The sequence below is a fragment of the Palaemon carinicauda genome, chromosome 41, assembly GCF_036898095.1.
Source record: "Palaemon carinicauda isolate YSFRI2023 chromosome 41, ASM3689809v2, whole genome shotgun sequence".
NCBI lineage: Eukaryota > Metazoa > Arthropoda > Malacostraca > Decapoda > Palaemonidae > Palaemon > Palaemon carinicauda.
The window spans coordinates 39,662,721-39,683,268 of NC_090765.1; the positions used below are offsets into that span (position 1 = coordinate 39,662,721).

At 35.9% G+C, this 20,548-nt stretch overlaps 1 protein-coding gene across 2 annotated transcripts in view; it reads left to right on the forward strand.

The window, feature by feature from the left end:
- Nucleotides 1–18,657, forward strand: part of LOC137632537 (mucin-16-like) — a 458,011-nt gene extending 439,354 nt beyond the window's left edge. For both annotated transcript variants that reach the window (XM_068364511.1, XM_068364512.1), the window contains one exon: nucleotides 10,685–18,657. In XM_068364511.1, coding sequence (XP_068220612.1) covers nucleotides 10,685–17,422 — 6,738 coding nt within the window. In that variant the 3' untranslated portion in view covers nucleotides 17,423–18,657. The remainder of the gene's footprint in view (nucleotides 1–10,684) is intronic.
- The last annotated feature ends 1,891 nt before the right edge of the window (nucleotides 18,658–20,548 follow it).

Genomic DNA, 20,548 nt, shown 5'->3' on the forward strand with positions numbered 1-20,548 from the left:
TTACAGCAAGATATTAATCCTGAAGTCTTCAGAAACAGATAAACTCATGACCCAGACACCCATTAATGTTACAGAGCCTGATTCTAGATCATATCATGTAGAGACAGAGAAACCCATTGTAAAGGAAGAAAATATAATTGAACCAATTTCCAAAGCAAGCACTGCAACATCAAAACATTGCATTAATTACTCAAGTGATGCTCCCAATTCCAATACTTTGCCATTACTTTCTGCCACTTTAGAGACAGATTCTGTACTGGACATTGTTCCTGAAATAACGTCCTCTCCAAAGGCATCTAAAGTAGAGGAAAACTTTTCTTTAGAAATTAATGCTCAGGAACAAAGAGAAGAAGCTATTTTTGAACCCATTCCTACAAAAACATCATTATTATTACCAGCATTCATTGGAGAGGAAGATATTGATTTAGAATTTGCTAGAGTTACGCCACTGATAAACAACAAATCAAATGATGTTCAACACACAGTTGAAGAAAATACATCTTTAATACCACAGGCTTTAAATGCAGAGCTTAGTGTTTCAAAAGATTCTACTGGATCACTGCAAATTGATATTTCAAGAAAAGATGACATTCAAGTTACAAGTACAGATAATTCTTCCCAGGCATTGCCCTTAAAAGAAGATATTCCTAAAGAATTTTATACTTTGACACAACAGACAACAATGTCAGACTGTGGCACTCTCACAGAAACATCTCCACTATCACCAACAATCATCATAAAAGAAGATATCTCGGAAACAGTTTCAGAAACAGTTTCAGATATGATTAGAGAAGCAGATGAAGATGGAAGTGTTTTGCCATTAGCAGAACCCATTGCAGATGGAGGTACTATTCCGGGAATGAATAATTACACAACAAAATCGTTTCTTGAGAAAAAGGATGATCTGTCTGAAATTATTCCCGGAAAAGCTGCTTCAACATCAGAGACATACACAGAAAAACCATCTGCTGGTTCAGAAATTATTGACACTACACAAAACACTATGGATGAGAATAATATATCTCCACTCAAAATGACAGATAAATTTCTTTTGGTAACACAGGCATCCATTACAGACACAAATACTGCTTCCGCCAGTTCAGGTCCTGTTAATGAAGATACCATGCTACAAACTGTAATTGGAGCTGATACGTTGACACCAAAGATTTATATTGGTAAAGAAGATACCATTTTAAATACTGCATCATCAGTGCCTCAAACATACAATATAAAGGAAGATTCTATCTTAAAAACACATACTTTCACATCACAGGAATCAATTGCAGAGTCAAATACTCCTACGAGTTCGCTATCACTACACACAGTCATTGCAACGGAAAATACCCTTTCAGAAAATGACTTGGATACAAGTACTTTGATACCAGTAACTTCTCTTCCTCTTTTAGATACTGTTCAAGAATCCATCATTATATCATCTCAAACAAGTAGTTCTATGGAAAAGTTTGTTAGCGAGTCAGTTAAAGAAACAAGCACTCCAAATATTAAGACATCTTCTGTAGAACAAGATTTGGTTCAAGAAAATTTAATGTCCCAGACATCAACTATACAGGAAGATAATATTTCACAAATAATGTTTCAAACACCAAACCTTTCCGATACAGGAGTACCAGATACTGCTAAAGTGGAACCACACACACATTCAACTAAGAAAGAGCTTTCACTTGAAACAATTCCATCCTCAATTACTTTGAATAAAGATAAAAAATCTTCAGAAGAAGAAAAATTTCCTGATAGCACTATACAGCTCCACCATGCTGCTGAAGAACCTGATTCCATTCATGAAACATCAAGTTGTATATTACAGCCATCGAATGAAAATAAGGAAACTTTTCTAAGCACCAATTCAGAAAGGCCTAATCTTATGCCACAAACAATAATCAATAAACAATATGATGTTCTAGATAATATTGTTTCACCAGAGATACCAATTACAAAGGAAAGAACCCCTCCACAGACAGCCCTAGAAAAATTATCACTCTCACCACTTACTTCACAGAAAGACACTTTGAAGGGAGACCATCATGCAGATATAAATTCTAAAACAACTATTTCAAGAGGCCATGAAACAACACTTCAAACACCCCTTTCCCCTGGTGATATTCATGAGAAAACATTTCCTGAAACCACTGCATTAGCTTTACATATGTGTAGTGCAAGCGAAAAAATTGAGGCCGAGTCTATTCTTCCACTTCAAAATGAACTTGATGAAACAAATTCAGAAACAATAACCTGCATCCCAGTGGAACCTATTGAACAGGCAGAGACTGCTGAAAATGCTACAGTTATGACACCTAATACACATACTGTACAAGAAGATACTTTTCCAATAGCAATAACAGAAACAATGTGTTGTCTACCACAGGCTTCCATTACAAAAGTTCACACTGTTCCTGAAGATGATGAACAATCATGCACTTTAACTACACATACACAAGAAGAACATACAGACACAACTTCTTTGACATCAGAAACAAATGCTTATGGCTTAGCTCCAACTACAGACGTTAAAACGGTTCCTAAGCCTATTACAACAACTGAGAAAGATAGCCTCAGAGAATTTATTCTAGATACAAACATTTTCAACCAAGATAAATCCAGTGTAGAAACAGACTCTAATACAGAAAACAATACTTTGGCAACAACAATCTGTACACCACAAATATCATTTGGAGGGGAACATGCACCATCAGATTCAGTTACCTACATCGAAGAGAAAGCCTCTATAAACAATGACATGCCTTGCATTACAAGTACACTAATACCATCTACTTTAGGTGCAGAATGTGATAATTCTTCACTAACCACCACTACTATATCCGAGACTGCATTTTTGAAAGCTAATCTTGATGAATCAATCCCAGAGACAACAAATTTAAATTTAACATTAATAACTCCACCTGTAAAGAAAGACAGTTCCACATTTCTTGACCAAAAATTCCCCGAAGAAATAGTTCTGGAAGCAAGTTTTCCAGAACTGCAGGGTTTAGCTGAAGATATAGATATTGCTTCAGGATTAGGCACCAGTTTAGAGACAGATAATTTTACCCAGAATAGTCATGATGATATTCCTGTGACCTTAAATACGACATTAAGTATTGATTTAGGTAATGTTTCAGACACTAACACAATGACATCCAAAGCAGGTATATCCAAGAAAAAATCACCTTCTGATTTGATTCATAATCAAATAGCATCAACTGCCTGTTTAACAAATTTACAGGAAAGTGCTACTCCCAATGCTATGGGCGTTTTACCACAGACAAACATTGTAGTGGGAGAATGTACAAGAAAAAATACCTCCTTTACAGATACAGATGCTATATTAGGATCAACTGAGCCACCACAGACATCTTTCTCAGGTGTAGATATTATGCAAGAAATCACCAACTCTCCACAAACAGTCATATCAGAGGTAGACAATTCTTCCCAAGACATTTTAACTCTACAGACACCTCATATAGAGTCAGATGCTGTTATAGCAAGTCCTATTCATCCGAAGAAAGAAGACCTAGGTAAGGGAGGAATCCCATCAGAAAGTGTTGGTCTAAAATCTCAGAAATCCATGGCAAACGAGGGCAGTGTTTCAGAATGTTCTAGTAAGGTAAACAAAGACTCTCCTCGTGGACCACTATCTTTGTCCCAACAGACACCTAATACAATGAGAACCACATCTACAGTAAACACTTTTCAAACAGCTACATCAGTTATTTTAAAGAAAGATACAATGATGGATGAAACATTGTTACCTTCAGAAACACCTATTGTAGATGAATATCCAGTTTTAGGAACCATGATACAACATACACACACAGTGCGTGTTGACAGGAGTCTAGAACCTACTAATATAGCAAGTTCAAAAACAGAAAGTTTAGAGGATTTTGATTTAAAAAATCTATCTGTTGCAGATGATGAGTCTTTTTCTAACACTGTTGATACAAGAGCAAATAACACTTCGAAAAATAATACTGTTTTGATTCCTAAGACATCTATTTTGGAGACAGAAATGGTTACCGAAATTTCAACATTGGTTCCAAAGACAATCACTGCAAAAAGAGAAAGTTGTCAAGAGAATACAATTTCAACACCTCACACAAACATTACAGATGTGACTGTCCTTTCTTCCCAACCTTTCAGCAAAGATAATATTACATATCCCGAGACTTTACCTCATATATCACAGACTTTGTTGGCAAATGAATGTATTGTTCCTTCAGTACAACATGCATGCTCTTCTGATCCTACTTCGCATGCTCAAGTAACCATGAGTGAAAATGATTTCCTTTCTTCAGACATGATTTATAAAACAATAAACACTTCAGTTAGAGAGGAACATAACATTCCAAAAGTAACCGAGGCAAATGACATGGTTTCCTCTGGAAATACAAGCTTATCACCACATTCCTCAGTTGCAAAGCCAGAAATTTTCCGAGCAGCTACCAATGTGATACCATATCCATCAACTGCAGAAGGAGAAATTATTTCAGAAAACAGTAGTTCAACAACACAAATGACTATTGCAACTGAGACTGCTATTCCAAAAATATCAATTGCAGAGGATATTACTTTACCACACAGTGATACTTTAATAATTCAAGCATCCAATACAGAGCGAGATTCAGTTCCAAAAAATTGTACTTTGACATCACAAACATCTATAAACATGACTGATGTTCATGACACAGATATCAGTATTCCTACAAGTCTACAAGGCTCCCATGCTGGGGTTAATCTGCCTGAAACTCATTTCAAATTACCAAAACCTGATGGACGTGAAGATTTACTTGAATCAAAAAACTTTATGGCATCAGAAAAACATGACCCTGAGGCTAGTGAAGTTCTATATGGAAATATTTCACCAAAAACAATCAAAATTGAGACAGAAAACTCGTCAACAAGAATTTTCAATATTTCTCCAGACCTCTCTGGGGTTGTCCAAGAATCCAATATAGAATCACCACTGGAATATTTGGAAAAGTGCAGCAATTTAAATGATGCTACTTTACAAGAAAAAATATCTGCTCCTAAAGTTGAACAACTTATTTTAGGAAATCCATCTACTGATACCAAAACTGTCTCAAAACTGTCACCAGAAGCATCAGTAAGAAAAAAGGACATTCCTCCAGATATTACAATGCCTCAACAAAAACCAATTACACCTGATGTTACCATTTCAGAAGCTACCTCTTTAGCATCCAAGAATTCTTGTGTAGAAACTCATCATCAAACTAGATTGTTAACACAGGCATCTAATACAGGGGCCGATAATCTTCCAGACACTTATTTGACAAAGCAAGACTACACTGAAGCAACGTCTGCTGATTTAGTCAGTCATGCAGAGAAGACCTTTACTAAGGCTGAGACATTGTTTGCATTGGTTGATGAACTTCCAGAATTCAATTTAGCACACCAGAATATTCCTTTAGAAGGAGATACTTATTCTCTTAAGCCACAGACAAGTATAAAAGATTTAAGTACTCATCTAGAAACTGGTCAGGTAGCAAAAGACACACCGACTTCTAGAAAGGATTCATCTGCAGTAGTTTGTACTTTGAATTCTAAAACAATAAAAACAGAAAATATCACTGAACCACAGAAAGAATTGGCATCTAGTACAGAGGATTTTATGATGCTGGAAACTCCCCATCCGGAATTAAAAGAATGTAACAGAAATATAAGTACTCATAATGAACATGGCGCAAGAAAAATTATCTCTAATACTGAAGAATCAACTCCTCAACAAAGTTATTCACTTTTGTCAGCTTTGACACCACATGCAGAAGAAACAGAGAGGGCAAATGAACCCGAAAATTATAGTTTGAATCGAAATATAACTGAATCTAGTAATATCTTAACCGGAAAAACATATGATACAAAATTAGATAGAAATGAAAAAACGTCATTAATTACTGGTCCAGTCTCTGAAATGACAATCAATGATAACTATTTAAAAGGGGATGGTACTGTTCTTACATCTGATATCGAGACAGAAAACACCACTTTTTTAGCATCAATTACAGAAGGGCATAAAAAGGACACTAATTCATCATATTCTATGTCACCACTTCCATCCAAAGAAATAGACACCTTTACATTAGACAGAACTTTTTTGACACCAGAATCAGGCAGATTAGATAATAATATTTTACAAATAACTTCTGATCCAACATCTTTAATAACAATTCCTACAGATACCCACGAAGACCATTTAAAACCATTAACCCCCGATTCAACAGTGAGCACATTCAAAACACATAATACAAACCAACTAGAAGGTTCAAGAGTACCAGTTAATCCTGATATCACACAAGACTCTCTAAAAATTGTAGACACGTGCCAAGACTCTATGACTTTTCCACAACAAACCGCCAAATACGAAGATACTAAAAAATCTGCAAATTTGGCACAGGAAATTATTGGAAGTGATACTGCACATGACACCAGTCATATTTCACACACAGACAGGCTTAGTGCTACATTAGTCACCTCTCATTCAAGACCTCAGACCTTTATAGCCCCTGATACACACTCAAGAGCTGTTGATTTGGGAAAGGATACTACCATGCATGAAAATTTTGAAGTCCCTACAATTTCTGAGGCAATATCTGGGTCTAGAATTCATGATATTACATCAGCTACCAGTCCTTTAAGCTCACATGTAGAACAAAGATCTGATAGTATAACAGTTGCTTCCAAACCACCAAACACATATAGCATTTCATCAACTAACAATCGCACAAGTGAAGCAACAGATATTACAAAAGGTCCCATTTTTTCCACTAATACAATAAAGAAAACACCCGTTTCAGCATACATGAGGAAGCCTGAATGTGATGCTGTAACAGCAAAGTATGATATGGCAGCAAAAGCATCCCCTGTCACTGAGTATAGTGCTTTACCAAAAATTTCTTCCCAGATATCAGAGCCATCTAGTAAAGAGGATGCAATAATATCAGTACCTCATTTGACACCATATAAACAAGAGCAACATAGTACTATGTCAGAGAAATCTGATCCAGCTGCAGGAACACCCACAATGGAAAATATTTTTGAATCGCCTACTATTTCAACTCCATATCTAAAGCAACCCGGAAATTCTTTTTCATCTATTACTTCCAAAGCAACACCAAAATTACCCATAACTAATGACAATACTCTTGCAACTCCTGTTTACGTGGCAAATAAGGACGGCAAAACTGCAACAACTGATGAAATCCACGAGGCTTTAGAGTCAAGGGATTCTTCAGCATGTGCTATAACTCCAGCAATGCATATAAAAAACTTGAACACAACTGCCTTAGGATATCATAATTTGCAACCAGAAACACCTGCAAGTGGAATTGCCTCAAAAGAAAAAATTGGTTTTAAATTGATAAATAAATCAGGGGATACTCTACGAGCAACTTCCATTCCAACAATAGGTGAATCTGAAATAAATGAGACCACTAAAAAACTTGCAGATTTTTCAGGGGTCACTGCTGAAATGGCAACACCTAGATGGACACCAAAGACACTAAAATGTGATGCATCAGTTTCAAATATCCCTTTGACTTCACACACAGCTAAACTAGATATTTCTTTACCAGCATCTACAAATGTTGGACAAAATAGATTGAAAACAGGTGATACCCTACTAGAGCAACTATCTGGGCCACAAGATGATGTAAAACCAACATTCTCTAATAAGGATTTTTCAAAAAATGTTTTTACACAAGATAAACCTGGTGTTGATTCCACAGCAGATTTTAGTTTGTTGACAGATCCGTCCAAAGTATACAATATACGAACAAAAGCTTTAGAATCACAAAAGTCTGGATTAGAAGATACTATTGGACCTCATGATTCAATTCCAACATCACAAATTAATAAAACTACTGGAAGTATATCATACACCCCTTCTTTAGCACAGCATAGAAAGCAACAAGAGCCAGCTCTTTCAACAAGCAAAGCAAACACCTCTTCAATAAACGAAGATTTGATACCAAATAAAGCTGACCCAAAGCTGACACTAGGGACATCTGAACTTCATAATATAATTCCAGAAACTACCTTACCATCAGAAGCTTGCACAACTAGTATTCCCCATAGAATAATCGAACAAGAAGGCTCTACACCTACAACTTTTTTTGAGTTGCATTCAGGACAAAATTATGGCTCAGAAGTATCTCATCTCACAGCAGCTGAAACAGCCGATATTCTTGAGACTTCAGATATAATACAAAATATGACTGAGAGGAGTAAAACTTCCTATTCAGTTATCTCTCACTTAGAAACACACAAGGGTGGGCAAGTGGCCGTCACAACCAACCAAGAAGTTGATGCTATAACATTAACTTCTAATCAGACAACAAAGATATCCACAGCAAATGTTGATTCACCATTATCAGATACTTCACATGAGATTCCTTTAACAAAAGAAATTAATTTCGCAAATGAGAATTCTAATGCACACAAAGCTTCAGTTACTAAGTCATCACATAAACCTATATCAACAGGAGACACAACATCAGGAAATTTCAATCTGGTAGATGAAACATCAAAATCGGATGATGTACCAGAAAAACACAAATTAACAACCTTTACATCCAAAAGACATGATACTAAAACTGAAAACTCTAGCACTGCAGGACGTGCACATTTCACAACAAACAAACCTAAAATGGATACAACTCAATCAGTAGAAAACGTAGTATCCGATACTTTACCCCCAATCTCTTCAGAAATTGTACCTATCCCAGAAAAGGTATCAATAATGGAAGATAATGTACAGCTAGATGCTACCTTTTTCATATCACAACCATCTAGGCTAGATACTAACGTTTCTTTAATAAGTACTCCTTCTGTACGACAATCAACCAGTGCTTTGACTGATAAGCTGCCAGTAACAACTGAAATGATGCAAAAATTAAACAAATTTGAGGGTAGTCCACTGGTAAAACTCCCTTTTGTATCAAAAACTTCAGGAAAAGATATTGATATTTCATCAGTAAATTCACCTTTGGAGCAACAAACATTAGCAACGAGTGTTGTTCAGTCTGATAGCATATTTGTATTACCACAGAGATCCGAATCCGAATGTAGTACCATAGCAACAACTCAAATTTTGGCATCAACTGAGGCAGAAAGTAATACTATATCATCAGCTACATCAGCAAAATACACATCTAGGCCAGATAATGATGATTCAGCCACTACCTTTTCAACAATAATTTCCAAAGGAGATGAATGCATACACAACAATGATATTACTTTAACCCAATCACCAAACAGAATAATTATTCAATCCACACCTTCACATACACAAACATCTGAAGATTTAGGATTTCCATTACCTGTAACTACTCACGAAACACCAAGTTCTGTGAAGCAGCAGGCAGTTTCACCAGATCGGAATATTATGCAAGGAAATACTTTGGCTCATGAAGATTGTAGTGAGTTTTCCAATGCAGATGAGAATATTTCTTCAAGAACAATTTCAAAAGAAGATCCTAGCATTACTCAAGCCAGTGTAATCAAATATGAGGGGACACAATTGCTATCTCCTAACACAGAGGTCTCTTTAGCTGATACAAACAACCAAGAAGTGCACAAAGTGCTACAAGGCACTAATTCTAAGACAGATGAAGTTCCAGAATATACCTCTCTAACACCACAAATACCCATCATCGATCCAAATGCCGCACAAGCAATTGATATATCCTCAAAACAGATGGCTTTACATTTGCCCAAGGTTTCACAGTCTAGTTCTCCAGTAGTTTCTAGTTCCTTCTCAGAAGTAAAAAGTAATAATTCCATTACCCCACAATCTTCAAATAATTTGTCTGTAAAATGCAATCTTTCAGATGAGAAAAAATTACCAAATTTAAATGAACGTAGTGTTTCTATTGTAGGATCTCAAAACTTTGACACTAATTTATGTTTTTCATATTCCTCTGTACTTGATCCTGAAATTTACTCATCTTCTGTTCTTCCACAACTTAGTTCTAATGTAGAGGAAACTGTAGTAAAAGTAATTACTTCCAACACAAAAAACACCTCTGATAAAAAAACAGAAATCAATACAACAAATGCCCTACCAGTGCTGCAGTCACTGGATGTAGAAAGGGAAATTGATCAGAAACAAGAAGAGTATATGGAAAACACTCCTGATGGAGCTGTAACTTCAGTAATACATCCAACTAACACCAGCTCATCTTCAGTAATATCCCCAGAACAAAACAGCAGGGCAAGAGTAAATTCTCAACACCAAAATATCCCTAAACTGCAACATGGTGAGGAAGTAGACCCTACACCTTTCCAAGCTAATCTTCCTGTAGATGCTATTTCTCAAAACCTTTCTTCAGCTTCTCAGATGTCTACAACTGGTGCTATGTTTTCACATGTAGACAAACCGGTACTAACCCAAGCTAATATGCATGAGCCTGACATTAATACGACAGCATCTACTTTGACACCCCAGGACCGTAATTATGAAGATAATAATTCGCAGCTTTATCCTAGTCAGATGCTTCAGCATCCTACACCAGAAAATATATGTGAAGCCTTTGTACCATCATTGACTACAAGCTCTGATTCATTATATAATGTAAATGCAGCCTATTCAGAACAGAAAACTCCTTTAATTGAAATAACAGCTACTCAAGCAAATATATCTTTTTCACCACAGAATTCTTCATCTGGTGCAGTCAACCGTCCAATCTGTGAATCTACAATCAACTTTATTGAAGGAGATGTTGATATACCACCAGCGATCTTCCAAGATGGTAGAAGTGTTACTAAAAATGTTCTTTCTTCAACAGTATCGTCTCAGGAATCTGCAGCAAATCTCATGGCTCACAATTCATTAGCTAGAGACTCTCCCTCTGAAATAGCTGTAACTTTTACATCTCAAAATTCTTCTTCATTAGGAAATACTAATAGTGTAGGAACTCCAGTAATTCCATCTCAATGCTCACTTCTTGGAACTATTACTTCTCAAGAACTTCCTGTAATTTCCTCACAGAACTCTTCAGTAGAAATCTCTCCAGCAGTAGATATGAATTTATCTCAAAAGTGCATGCAGGAAGTAGTGCATTCTCTGCAAGTACCGTTGACTACTCCTAAAAGTTCAACATTTTCAGAAAGCTCTTCTCACACTTCTTTTCCCGATGCATCTTTTCATGAGGACTCTGTTCTATCTCCTTCAGCATCATTGGGTGAGCCAAGAACTTCTCAAGGAACTTCATTAGTTTCACCTATGTCAAATGAAAACTACACTACTCAAATATCTAAGGAAAAATCTAATATGTCCCAAGTTTATTCTGCTCCTTTATCTCAATCGTTATCTTCAACAACTGATGATTTTAAAATGGCCTCACTTTCTTCTGATATACCAGCAGATCTATCTTGCACATCTGAAATACTTCCAGAATCCTTAACCCAAACATCCTTAAGTGATGCTATAACTTCTCAAGCAAGTCCTTCTTTGTCAAACCAAAGTTCCAATGATGAAAATACATCCCAAAAACGTGATGATGATATCAACACTTCAAATTTTCTTCCTAATTCCTTATCTAAGATACCCTCAGGTGAATCTGAAGCTTCTGAAAAACTTCCAGTTGCACCTGGTCCTTGTCAGATAGGTAGTTTAGGGAATGATGAAATTAACACGGTTTTATCAAAGCAAATTAAACACCCTATACCAGAATCTAGTTCTCAATTAGCTTCGATGAAAAAACCTGATATTACCCAAAGTAAATCTACAATTTCTCAAGAAGCCCCAGTTCAATCATCTCAACTGTCACCAGACCACATTGGTGCAAACAGAGCACCAAATGCCTCTGAAATACCTCCCATGGCTGATATCCACAAATTTCATTCTACAGGCACTATTCAGACCTCAACTTTGCCAACATCTTGTCAATCTGGTAAGCTTTCTGACCAGCATTCACCACAAAGGATTCCCACTGTAAGGGAGACTCCAACTAAAAATTCAATGGTCTCCTCCGATAATAATGAGTCATTTGAAGATGCTGCAGCAACTGACAGTAACGCTTTACAGAAAAATCGTGGCTTACATTCCAGCATTTCTTCTACATTAGGAAATAGTGAACCTGATTACACAGAGGCAACTAAACAGACATCATCATCACAGTACCTGTCTCATCAAAAGAATATTTCTTTACAAGACAATGAGCATGAAAAACAAAATATCATGAACACTACAGTGAACAAGATATTGTCTACTTCGGAGAGCATTCCAAGTATTTCAAATGAATCACTCATTTCCGGTAATACGAATAAGCATTCTAATTACAAGATTTCAGAAAACACAAAAAAATTAACCATGAAAGATGAAACTTTTAGTTCGATGAAACCTTTATCTACTATGGATAGTGAAAGCCCTGAGAAAACAGTAGATGCCTTAAAATATCCCTCCAACGTGATGCCAGTCAATATGGGTAAAATGGAAAGTTTAAAAGATGAATTCACTTCCAGTTTAGGCAAATATGAATCAACTGGAGATACAGCCATAAGCCATAAACAACAGCAACAACAAAACCTAACACACAGTACTTCACTAAATAATGCTTCTCAAGACAATGCATCAGGAACAGAAAGCCTTCCCCACACATCAGATATTAGTAGTGGTGTGTCTACAATACAAAAAGGTCCAGAGACTCATTTTGCCAGTGATGAGTTTGCAATGCAAAAGGGTAGAGCAGGGGATGTTATACCTAAATCTACAAAATTCACAGGTGAAAGCCAAATGAAAATTGACTCTAGTAATATTCTTGAAGAAAATGATCTTCTGGATAAAGAACAGGTTAGTAAAGAGGAAAGCTCAATAATAGACATTACTCTCCCCATAATTAAAAATGTCAGCCTACAACCATCCCTTTCTGACACAGAAGATGCAAAGACCAAGATACAAAAATATAATTTACCTAAAATTGAAGTAGAACAAAGCTACAGCAATGAGACAACTCACACAACAGCAGCTTCATCAGAAGCTTTGCCTGCTTGTGCCAGCAAAGATCAATTCATTAAGGTCCATTCACCTGAAAAAGTCATGAAGCAAGATGAAAGTGAATTGCAAATTAGAACCACTGAGACAACTGGAGAGATACCTGGCTCTCAAAGTAAAGATATATCTAAAGGACCATCAAAACCTATTGTCAAAAAAGAAAACTCAATAAAAGATTCAGCAGTTTCCCTTAGCCCTGTCTTACCATCTGGCTCACCTTTCCATCAACAAAGCAATAAGGAGTACAGTACAGATTTAGGGTATAAGAGAATTGTACGGCAAATAAGTAGTTTTGAGGAAAATGACCCTAGAGAAGAAGTCTCAAATAATTCTGCAATGCATTTAAAAGTTTCAGATCATCAGACCCAAGAATATGAAGAAGGAAAATTGTCATCAATCGTTAAGCCACATGTTCAGGATGAAAATAAACAAGTTTTAGATGAAACCGCTCAGGTTAGTACTGGAAAACCCAAGAAAAATGACAACTCAAGTGCAAGTACAAGTGAATCTCCGAGATCTATAACTGAGAGCCAGCCCCTTCAGCAACAGGACAGCAGTTCTGTACTCAAGAAATTTGAAGATATTTCTAAAATGGATTCAACAAAACAGGGAAACTTATCTTCTTCCAAATCCGATAATAAAGTACTCCCAAAGAAATTATTTCAGAGTTCTAATTTGCAGTCTCCTAAAGATATAAAAAATAAATTGGACATAAAACTTCCTAAAATTCCTGACCCTTCATCTAAATCAGCACCAAAAAAAATTGACATTTCGGCGGGAGAGACAGATGTTAGGGTTCAATCTGATAGTTCAAATGACTCACAAATCTCAAGTATGTTAAATGAACGGGCAATGAACTTACAACAAAGCACAAAAAATGACAAAGAAACTGCTTCAATTCAAGGAACTAAAGACTTCAGGGATAGCTGTAGCAGAGATCTTGGGTCAGCACCTTTACTTAGCCGTGTTGCAGAAGATAAGAATAAAAAACCACAAAGTCATAAAAATAAGGAAGCGTCTGTAGAAGTAACAATATCCGACTATTCAGAACCATGTTCTTTAGGAGAAGAAGATACCCCTGAACAGATTAAGGATAAAAGATCGTCAAGGGGGTTATCGCAATTATCTCCTAGAGGGAAAGAAAAACAGATAGAAAAACTGACATCATCTACATGGCAAGGAACATTTGTGATGGAACATGAACATAGTGAAGATGACTGGGGAGCTTCTGACGAAAGCATTACATTCATTTTTATGACACCTAGAGAAGAAGAAAGAAACCCACAAGAAGGGACTGCCATTCAAGACAGCTATGGTACAACAGGATGTTCAAACTACAGAAGTTCATCTGATCTTTCACAGATTGGCTTAAATGCAGATATGTCACATGAGTCACAATATATTCATCCATATGATCTATATAAAACAAACTGCAGGCGTCTTATCAGAACCACATCATTAGATTCAATCAGTTCTGCATTGCAAAAACTTCGCCAGACCAAGATAAAGGCAGAGATGCAACGCACATGTAGTTTAGAAGATATGACAATAGAGATGGCAGCCATTTTGGAAAGAGGTAGAATGTTTTCTGTGGAATCGGGCATAGAGATCTCATCAGATATGGAGGCAACATTGTTAAGTGACCATGAATTGAAACCTACGTGCAATGAAATTGAAAGATCTGCAGGTTCTCATGATAATAATAAAAATAACAGTCACAAAACTTCAACTACTGATAGTTCAAATCAACAGAAAGGTAGCCAGAGTTCTTTTGAAGATGATGTATTTACTAAATCACCATCCCCAATCCTAACCTATGGTCAGGTATCAATGGGTGACTGGAAGAGCCTGATACTGGGGCGTTCAGTGTCACCATCATCTAAGTGGCGGGTAGAAGGAGAAACCAGCAAATCATCCCCCCAGTTACATCAACGATCATCAGAAAACCTTAATAAAAAATCAGTTTCATGGACTGATCTCCAAGGATGTGGAGCTCTTGAAATTGAAGTGACAGAGCTTGATGAGGTAAAAGAAATGAGTATAAAGCCAATTTATCATGTTAAGTCGATTATGAAGAAACCTAGTTTAGCTCCAATTGCTCCTACACCACCCCCAGCAACTCCAACTATTTCATCACCAGATTGTCCCCCTTCAGATGTTTTACCGCAACAGCATACTGAATCTTTGCCTACCGATATAAGTGATGATGACGTACCACTTCCAAGATCTAATCTGAAGGAAATGTTTTCCCTTCAGTTACCACCCCACATCAAAGATCGAGCTTTTCGCACCTCAAGTCCTCTAAGTGAAAATCAACATATCCCTTTTGTACCTGGTTCACCTTCTAGGCAAACATCATATGTAAATGACCAACAAAATCTGAAACCCTCTAGAATATCTAATATCACTGAGTTAGAGGCTGTTGAATATACATTACCCATTCCAGCTGATCCACGGAATATTTCTTTTAACAATACCCAAGCTAATCACAGTACAGCAGATACAAGAAATTATCTAAATATGCCATCTCAAAATCCTATTTATAACTACAGTTCATACGATGCAACTAAACCAGCAAAACATGAATACAAAAGTACTGAACGATTATCATCCTCATCTTCTGCCTATAGTACCACTGAATCCTACACATTAACAACAGCCTCTCAAGGAAATATTTCATCTGGGGTGTCATCGCAGGGTACTTCTCCTGTATTTGATAATGCTTCACATGATGTATCAAGACTGGATCGCATTCAAAGACACCATAGTTCACAAATAACACCTTCATCCCAATCTGGAACTTCTATTCAAATTCCATCACCAACTGGTACAGCATCTGCTCCTACTACACCAGGGGAGAATATTTCATCCTCTTTAATATCACCAAATAATGGCTATATGCCGCGTTATAAAAGTGAGGGTGACCTTACAGTGAATAGTGAAGGCTTGTCAAGCACATGGGTAACACTTTCAAGAGTGATGCAAGAAGCTGGTACAATTCTAAAAACATTATCTGAGACCTCCTTAGTACTTCACAACCAAATTGCAGGTCCAGATCAGAGAGGTTCATTGCCCCCTGTTTTAGAAGAAAACTCTACTTTTGTAGATAATAGAAAAGTTTCTTCAGTGGCTGTGCAAACTGATAAGTCTCATAGGACTAGAACAAATATTCGATCAACTATTGCTCAAACAAGTTTTGAATCTTCCAGTGATACTGAAAATGTTGATGGCTCCGTTAGACAAACATCTTTTCCATCCAGACTGTTGTCTCATAAAAGCTCTTACCGAAAACATGGATCTGACAATGTCAGTAGTGAAAATAGAGGTATGTCTGTATTAAAAGAACTAAATCGATTGCGTCGTGAAAGGGAGAGAATGAACAGTGTAATGAGTCAGTATGACTCTCATACCTTCAGTATGCCCTTCAGTAAGAATAGGCCAGGTCATAAAAGTTATTCATCAGATTTAGATTCCTCACTGACAAATATTCATAATATAACGACACAGCCTCCATACCATGGAAGAGAAATTAGCAGTGAAAGACATAGTTACCATCAGTTGAGTGCTACCAGCCAACACTACTTAGCTATGTATCATCGTCGATTGCAGGAATCTTGTCACCATTTGGAAGAAAGGCTTAGACTCAGTGCCAAGAAACGTAAGCTGCGGTCTCGTTTACTATCCAATAGCCACAGCCATTTTCACACAGATCCAGCTAAAATGGCTCTTCATGCTTCCCTTGACTTTGCCAAGAATACCTTCTGTGGAAGGCCAGATAGCACCAATAGCACTCCATACATGTCTACAGCATCTTTACCAAGTATTGGTCCACCACAAAGCCCAATTCAAACTGGGAGAGATGTATCGCCATGCTGTTGTATTTCTCCAACACACCAATCTCATCATAACCATCTTTGTTCACCCACTAGAACTTGCTCTGCTCATACACACTGGGCATCATGTCATACTGCCCCAACTTCTGATATTACTTACACGCCTCAATGTTTCAATGATCGTATTCGAACATCCTCTCAACAGTGCAGAGATCAGCTTTTGCACCTACGAAAACAACTAGTCAGCACACCTGGGCTAGCAAGCTCCTCCAGTTCCCTAGGAGACGCAAGTCCTCCTGGAAGAGGAAATAGTCACAATTTAAGAGGAATGAGAAATATGTTTGACACTCCTTACCAAAGAGACCAAGCTGCATCTCTTTCATCCCTTCCTTTGACCAGTAATCACCGCGGATGGAGGCACAATATTACTGGCTCAACAGCTTCTGTAGCTAGTGAAGGGGAAGCTGATAGGCTGAGATGGCCTCGCCATCGGCTAGATTCAGACTCAGATTCAGGTGCTGGCTGGTCTTCCAGTGGTACTAGTCTTCGTCACACGTGTTACTAATAATTGTCCCAACTTTTGCAGAAAGTTCCTACAATGAATTTATGCTTAAGATTCATTGATTTACACATCTGATTTCAACCTTACTAAATCAATTTTGAACTGACAATCTCGTGTTACTATCAAGTGCCATTTTATTACCAGTCTGTGTCAATATCGAACAGGCAGAGTTTTACTACTGCCATGTGCCATTTGTAACTAGATTGAGGTAAGTTTGTTCATTAGAGCTGAAATGAGATCATTATATATTTTTAGAGAATAAAAGTTAATTAAAAACAGAAAATTGTGTAAGTGATAAAAGAAAATCATTCAGTATCAAAAAATCTAAAACACAGAAATTTGGTGAAGCAATATTACCTTTCTATGATTTCTCATAGATGCATCTTTTATAAACAAATGAATCCTGACAATCTAGTACAAAAACACGGCACACTGTGAGACATCTATATTCTAAGCCTCCTATCGTGCTGTCTTCTATTTACATATGATAAACTTTACTTCAGTGAGGAATTACAATTTTGCTGTAGGTATCCATCATTATATCTATTATTACTGATTTCATGATCATCAACTCATTTACCAGTTAATCTATCATCTTCACTATCATCGTCAAATTTGCTTTTACCATTACCATCCATCATTAAACAATAGATTCTTTTAGAAACTGTTCAATCATACCCATTTTTTTCTCTCATCTGCTCATCTCTTTTTATTTCTGACATTTGTCACACTTTTAAGATCACCTTTCATCTGTCAAATCTTGCCTTTCTGATTCAATGACTTATACTGGAATCAGCTGTTCTTAATGTACAATCTAAGAAGCCAAACAATAAGTGCCACAACGATTGATCTAGTCCTTGAGTTTCGTCGAAACCTTAAGACTGTATATAATTATTTTGTGAGTAAAGATAACTTATGACTGGCAATATTTTGTCTAGGACCAATAATATTTTATGTATATAAACTTGTTGATAAAAAAACCCTTATTTTATACAACCTAAATAAAGAATCACGTGCCTAATAATGTCTTCCAAATGCAACCCTGACATAATATACTTTCAGATAGCTTAGAGGTGCTAGAAATCCCGTCCCCTCTTTTACCCTCACTAGATGAAAAATAAAAAGAATATTATCTTCGTAAGTATGCATATATCTTGTTATAAAAAAGTATGTTTGTTGATATATTTATTACTCTGATTTTGAATTAACAGTATGATCCTTTTAATAAACAGTAATGAAAATAAAAGTTTTATTCAACCTTGGCTCACCCGCCTTCTGTAAACTGCTATTCCTTATTCATAAGGCCACATCCTAGAAAGGTCATAAGAGAAAATTTTCAGCTCCATATGCTGGTATCAATAAGAATCAAAGATGAAAATACACGCTATGGTATGGGAACTATTATTTTATATACAATAAATTTTTGTCACACGCAAACACACATACATACATGCATATATAAAAACTTGAAGGAAGGTAACTAACAAAAAATATAATTATGGATGAAGATAAAAACAGTTTGTTTTTCAGAAGAATTGTAAACTTTGATATTTCAACACGGAAAAAAATAGATAACCTTAGAAGAGAATTGAAGCCTAAGTCTGCACATGAAAAATACACCTAAACCATATTATTATTTCGCTTAATATTCAGCTATTAAAATATTTCATATAGCTTTAAATGGAGATAAGAGGATTTCCCACAATATTCAAAACACCTTGAGTAATATTTCGTATTCTATTCATATCTACGTTCTTTTCCACCTACCGGTATTTGTATTCAAATCCAATATCCTTAAAGGATAGGATATTCAGCGGTCTGCTGACTAATGTATACTACTTGCAAATCAATGTATAGGCAATATACTTAGGCAAAATAATGATAAAACACCGATACTGAAAGTCAATATTTACAGCTAATCTGTCAATTATTCGATTCATTTATTTAGTCTATTGTTTCTTTCTGATGAAAAAATTGCTATTACCAATGTCTACGGTATTCCAATTTAATGAAAACTTGATAAAAGGTTTTCTCGAGTCTTCCACTTACTAAAGTTTTCCAAGAGAATTATCATCAATTCTCTTGATTTTGGTTATACAACCTAGAATACTAGATGTCTAAACCTTGGTAAAATATTACTTTGAAAAATTTATTTCAAACGAGTTTATGTAATAATTTTGTTCCAAATTACACAAATTCAGAATATATGAAAAATATTATTAAAGTTATTTGATACCTTAGTGGTAATATTAAATGCGAAACCTATATCATTAATTACCGATATAAAGGAATTCTGGTTTATATTTACCGAAAAATTAATTTATCTAAATACATTTCTGATATACATATCTTGATTAAGGACGAGTAATTACACAGATAAGAGAAAAAAGTAATTGTTTACATAGCAATCTCAAAGGTAATTGAAAATGTCAAAACATGAACGAAATCTTATTTTTTTCCACGAGTCAAATAAATAAATCGTTTCACCAATAGCTTTGAAAATTATAACATCCATGTTGCTTTTGCAAATTTGTCACGGTTTCTATTTTTGTGTCAACAGGGTCTGGATTATTACTATCAGTAAGGGTTTCCAGTCTTACCTATGTATGGCAAAGAGTGAATGTAATAAGAGATATTTTAATAAATCTATTCTTTTCGATAAATAAAAATTTCTTCACAACCTTTCTGTTTTTATATCATTTTCTTAATTTCAATTTTAGTCTACCAATGATGATAATCAAGCTTTTGCTTACTATAGTGCAAAGTTACTTTTCTAATTTTAATTCTTATATATTTGCAATGTAATAGAGTTTATCTAAAATGTCAACCCGAGGACACTTATTCAGTTTCACAATTGTATCAAAAATTAGCCGATTTGGCCCATAACTCCCGAGCAAATTAATTGGCACTGACCATTTTGTAGCCCCGTAAACATGTACTTGAATGACCCAAAATTATACCGAAAAGTAACTATAATTAATAGTACTAATAATTACAGAAAACACTGAATTAAAACTAAGCTATTCTACAGAAATTTCCTTTTATAACTACCAAGAAAAAAATAAAACGCCGAAAATATCACACCGACAACTGACGAGATTAACCTATGAGTGAGCATTGATTTTAAGA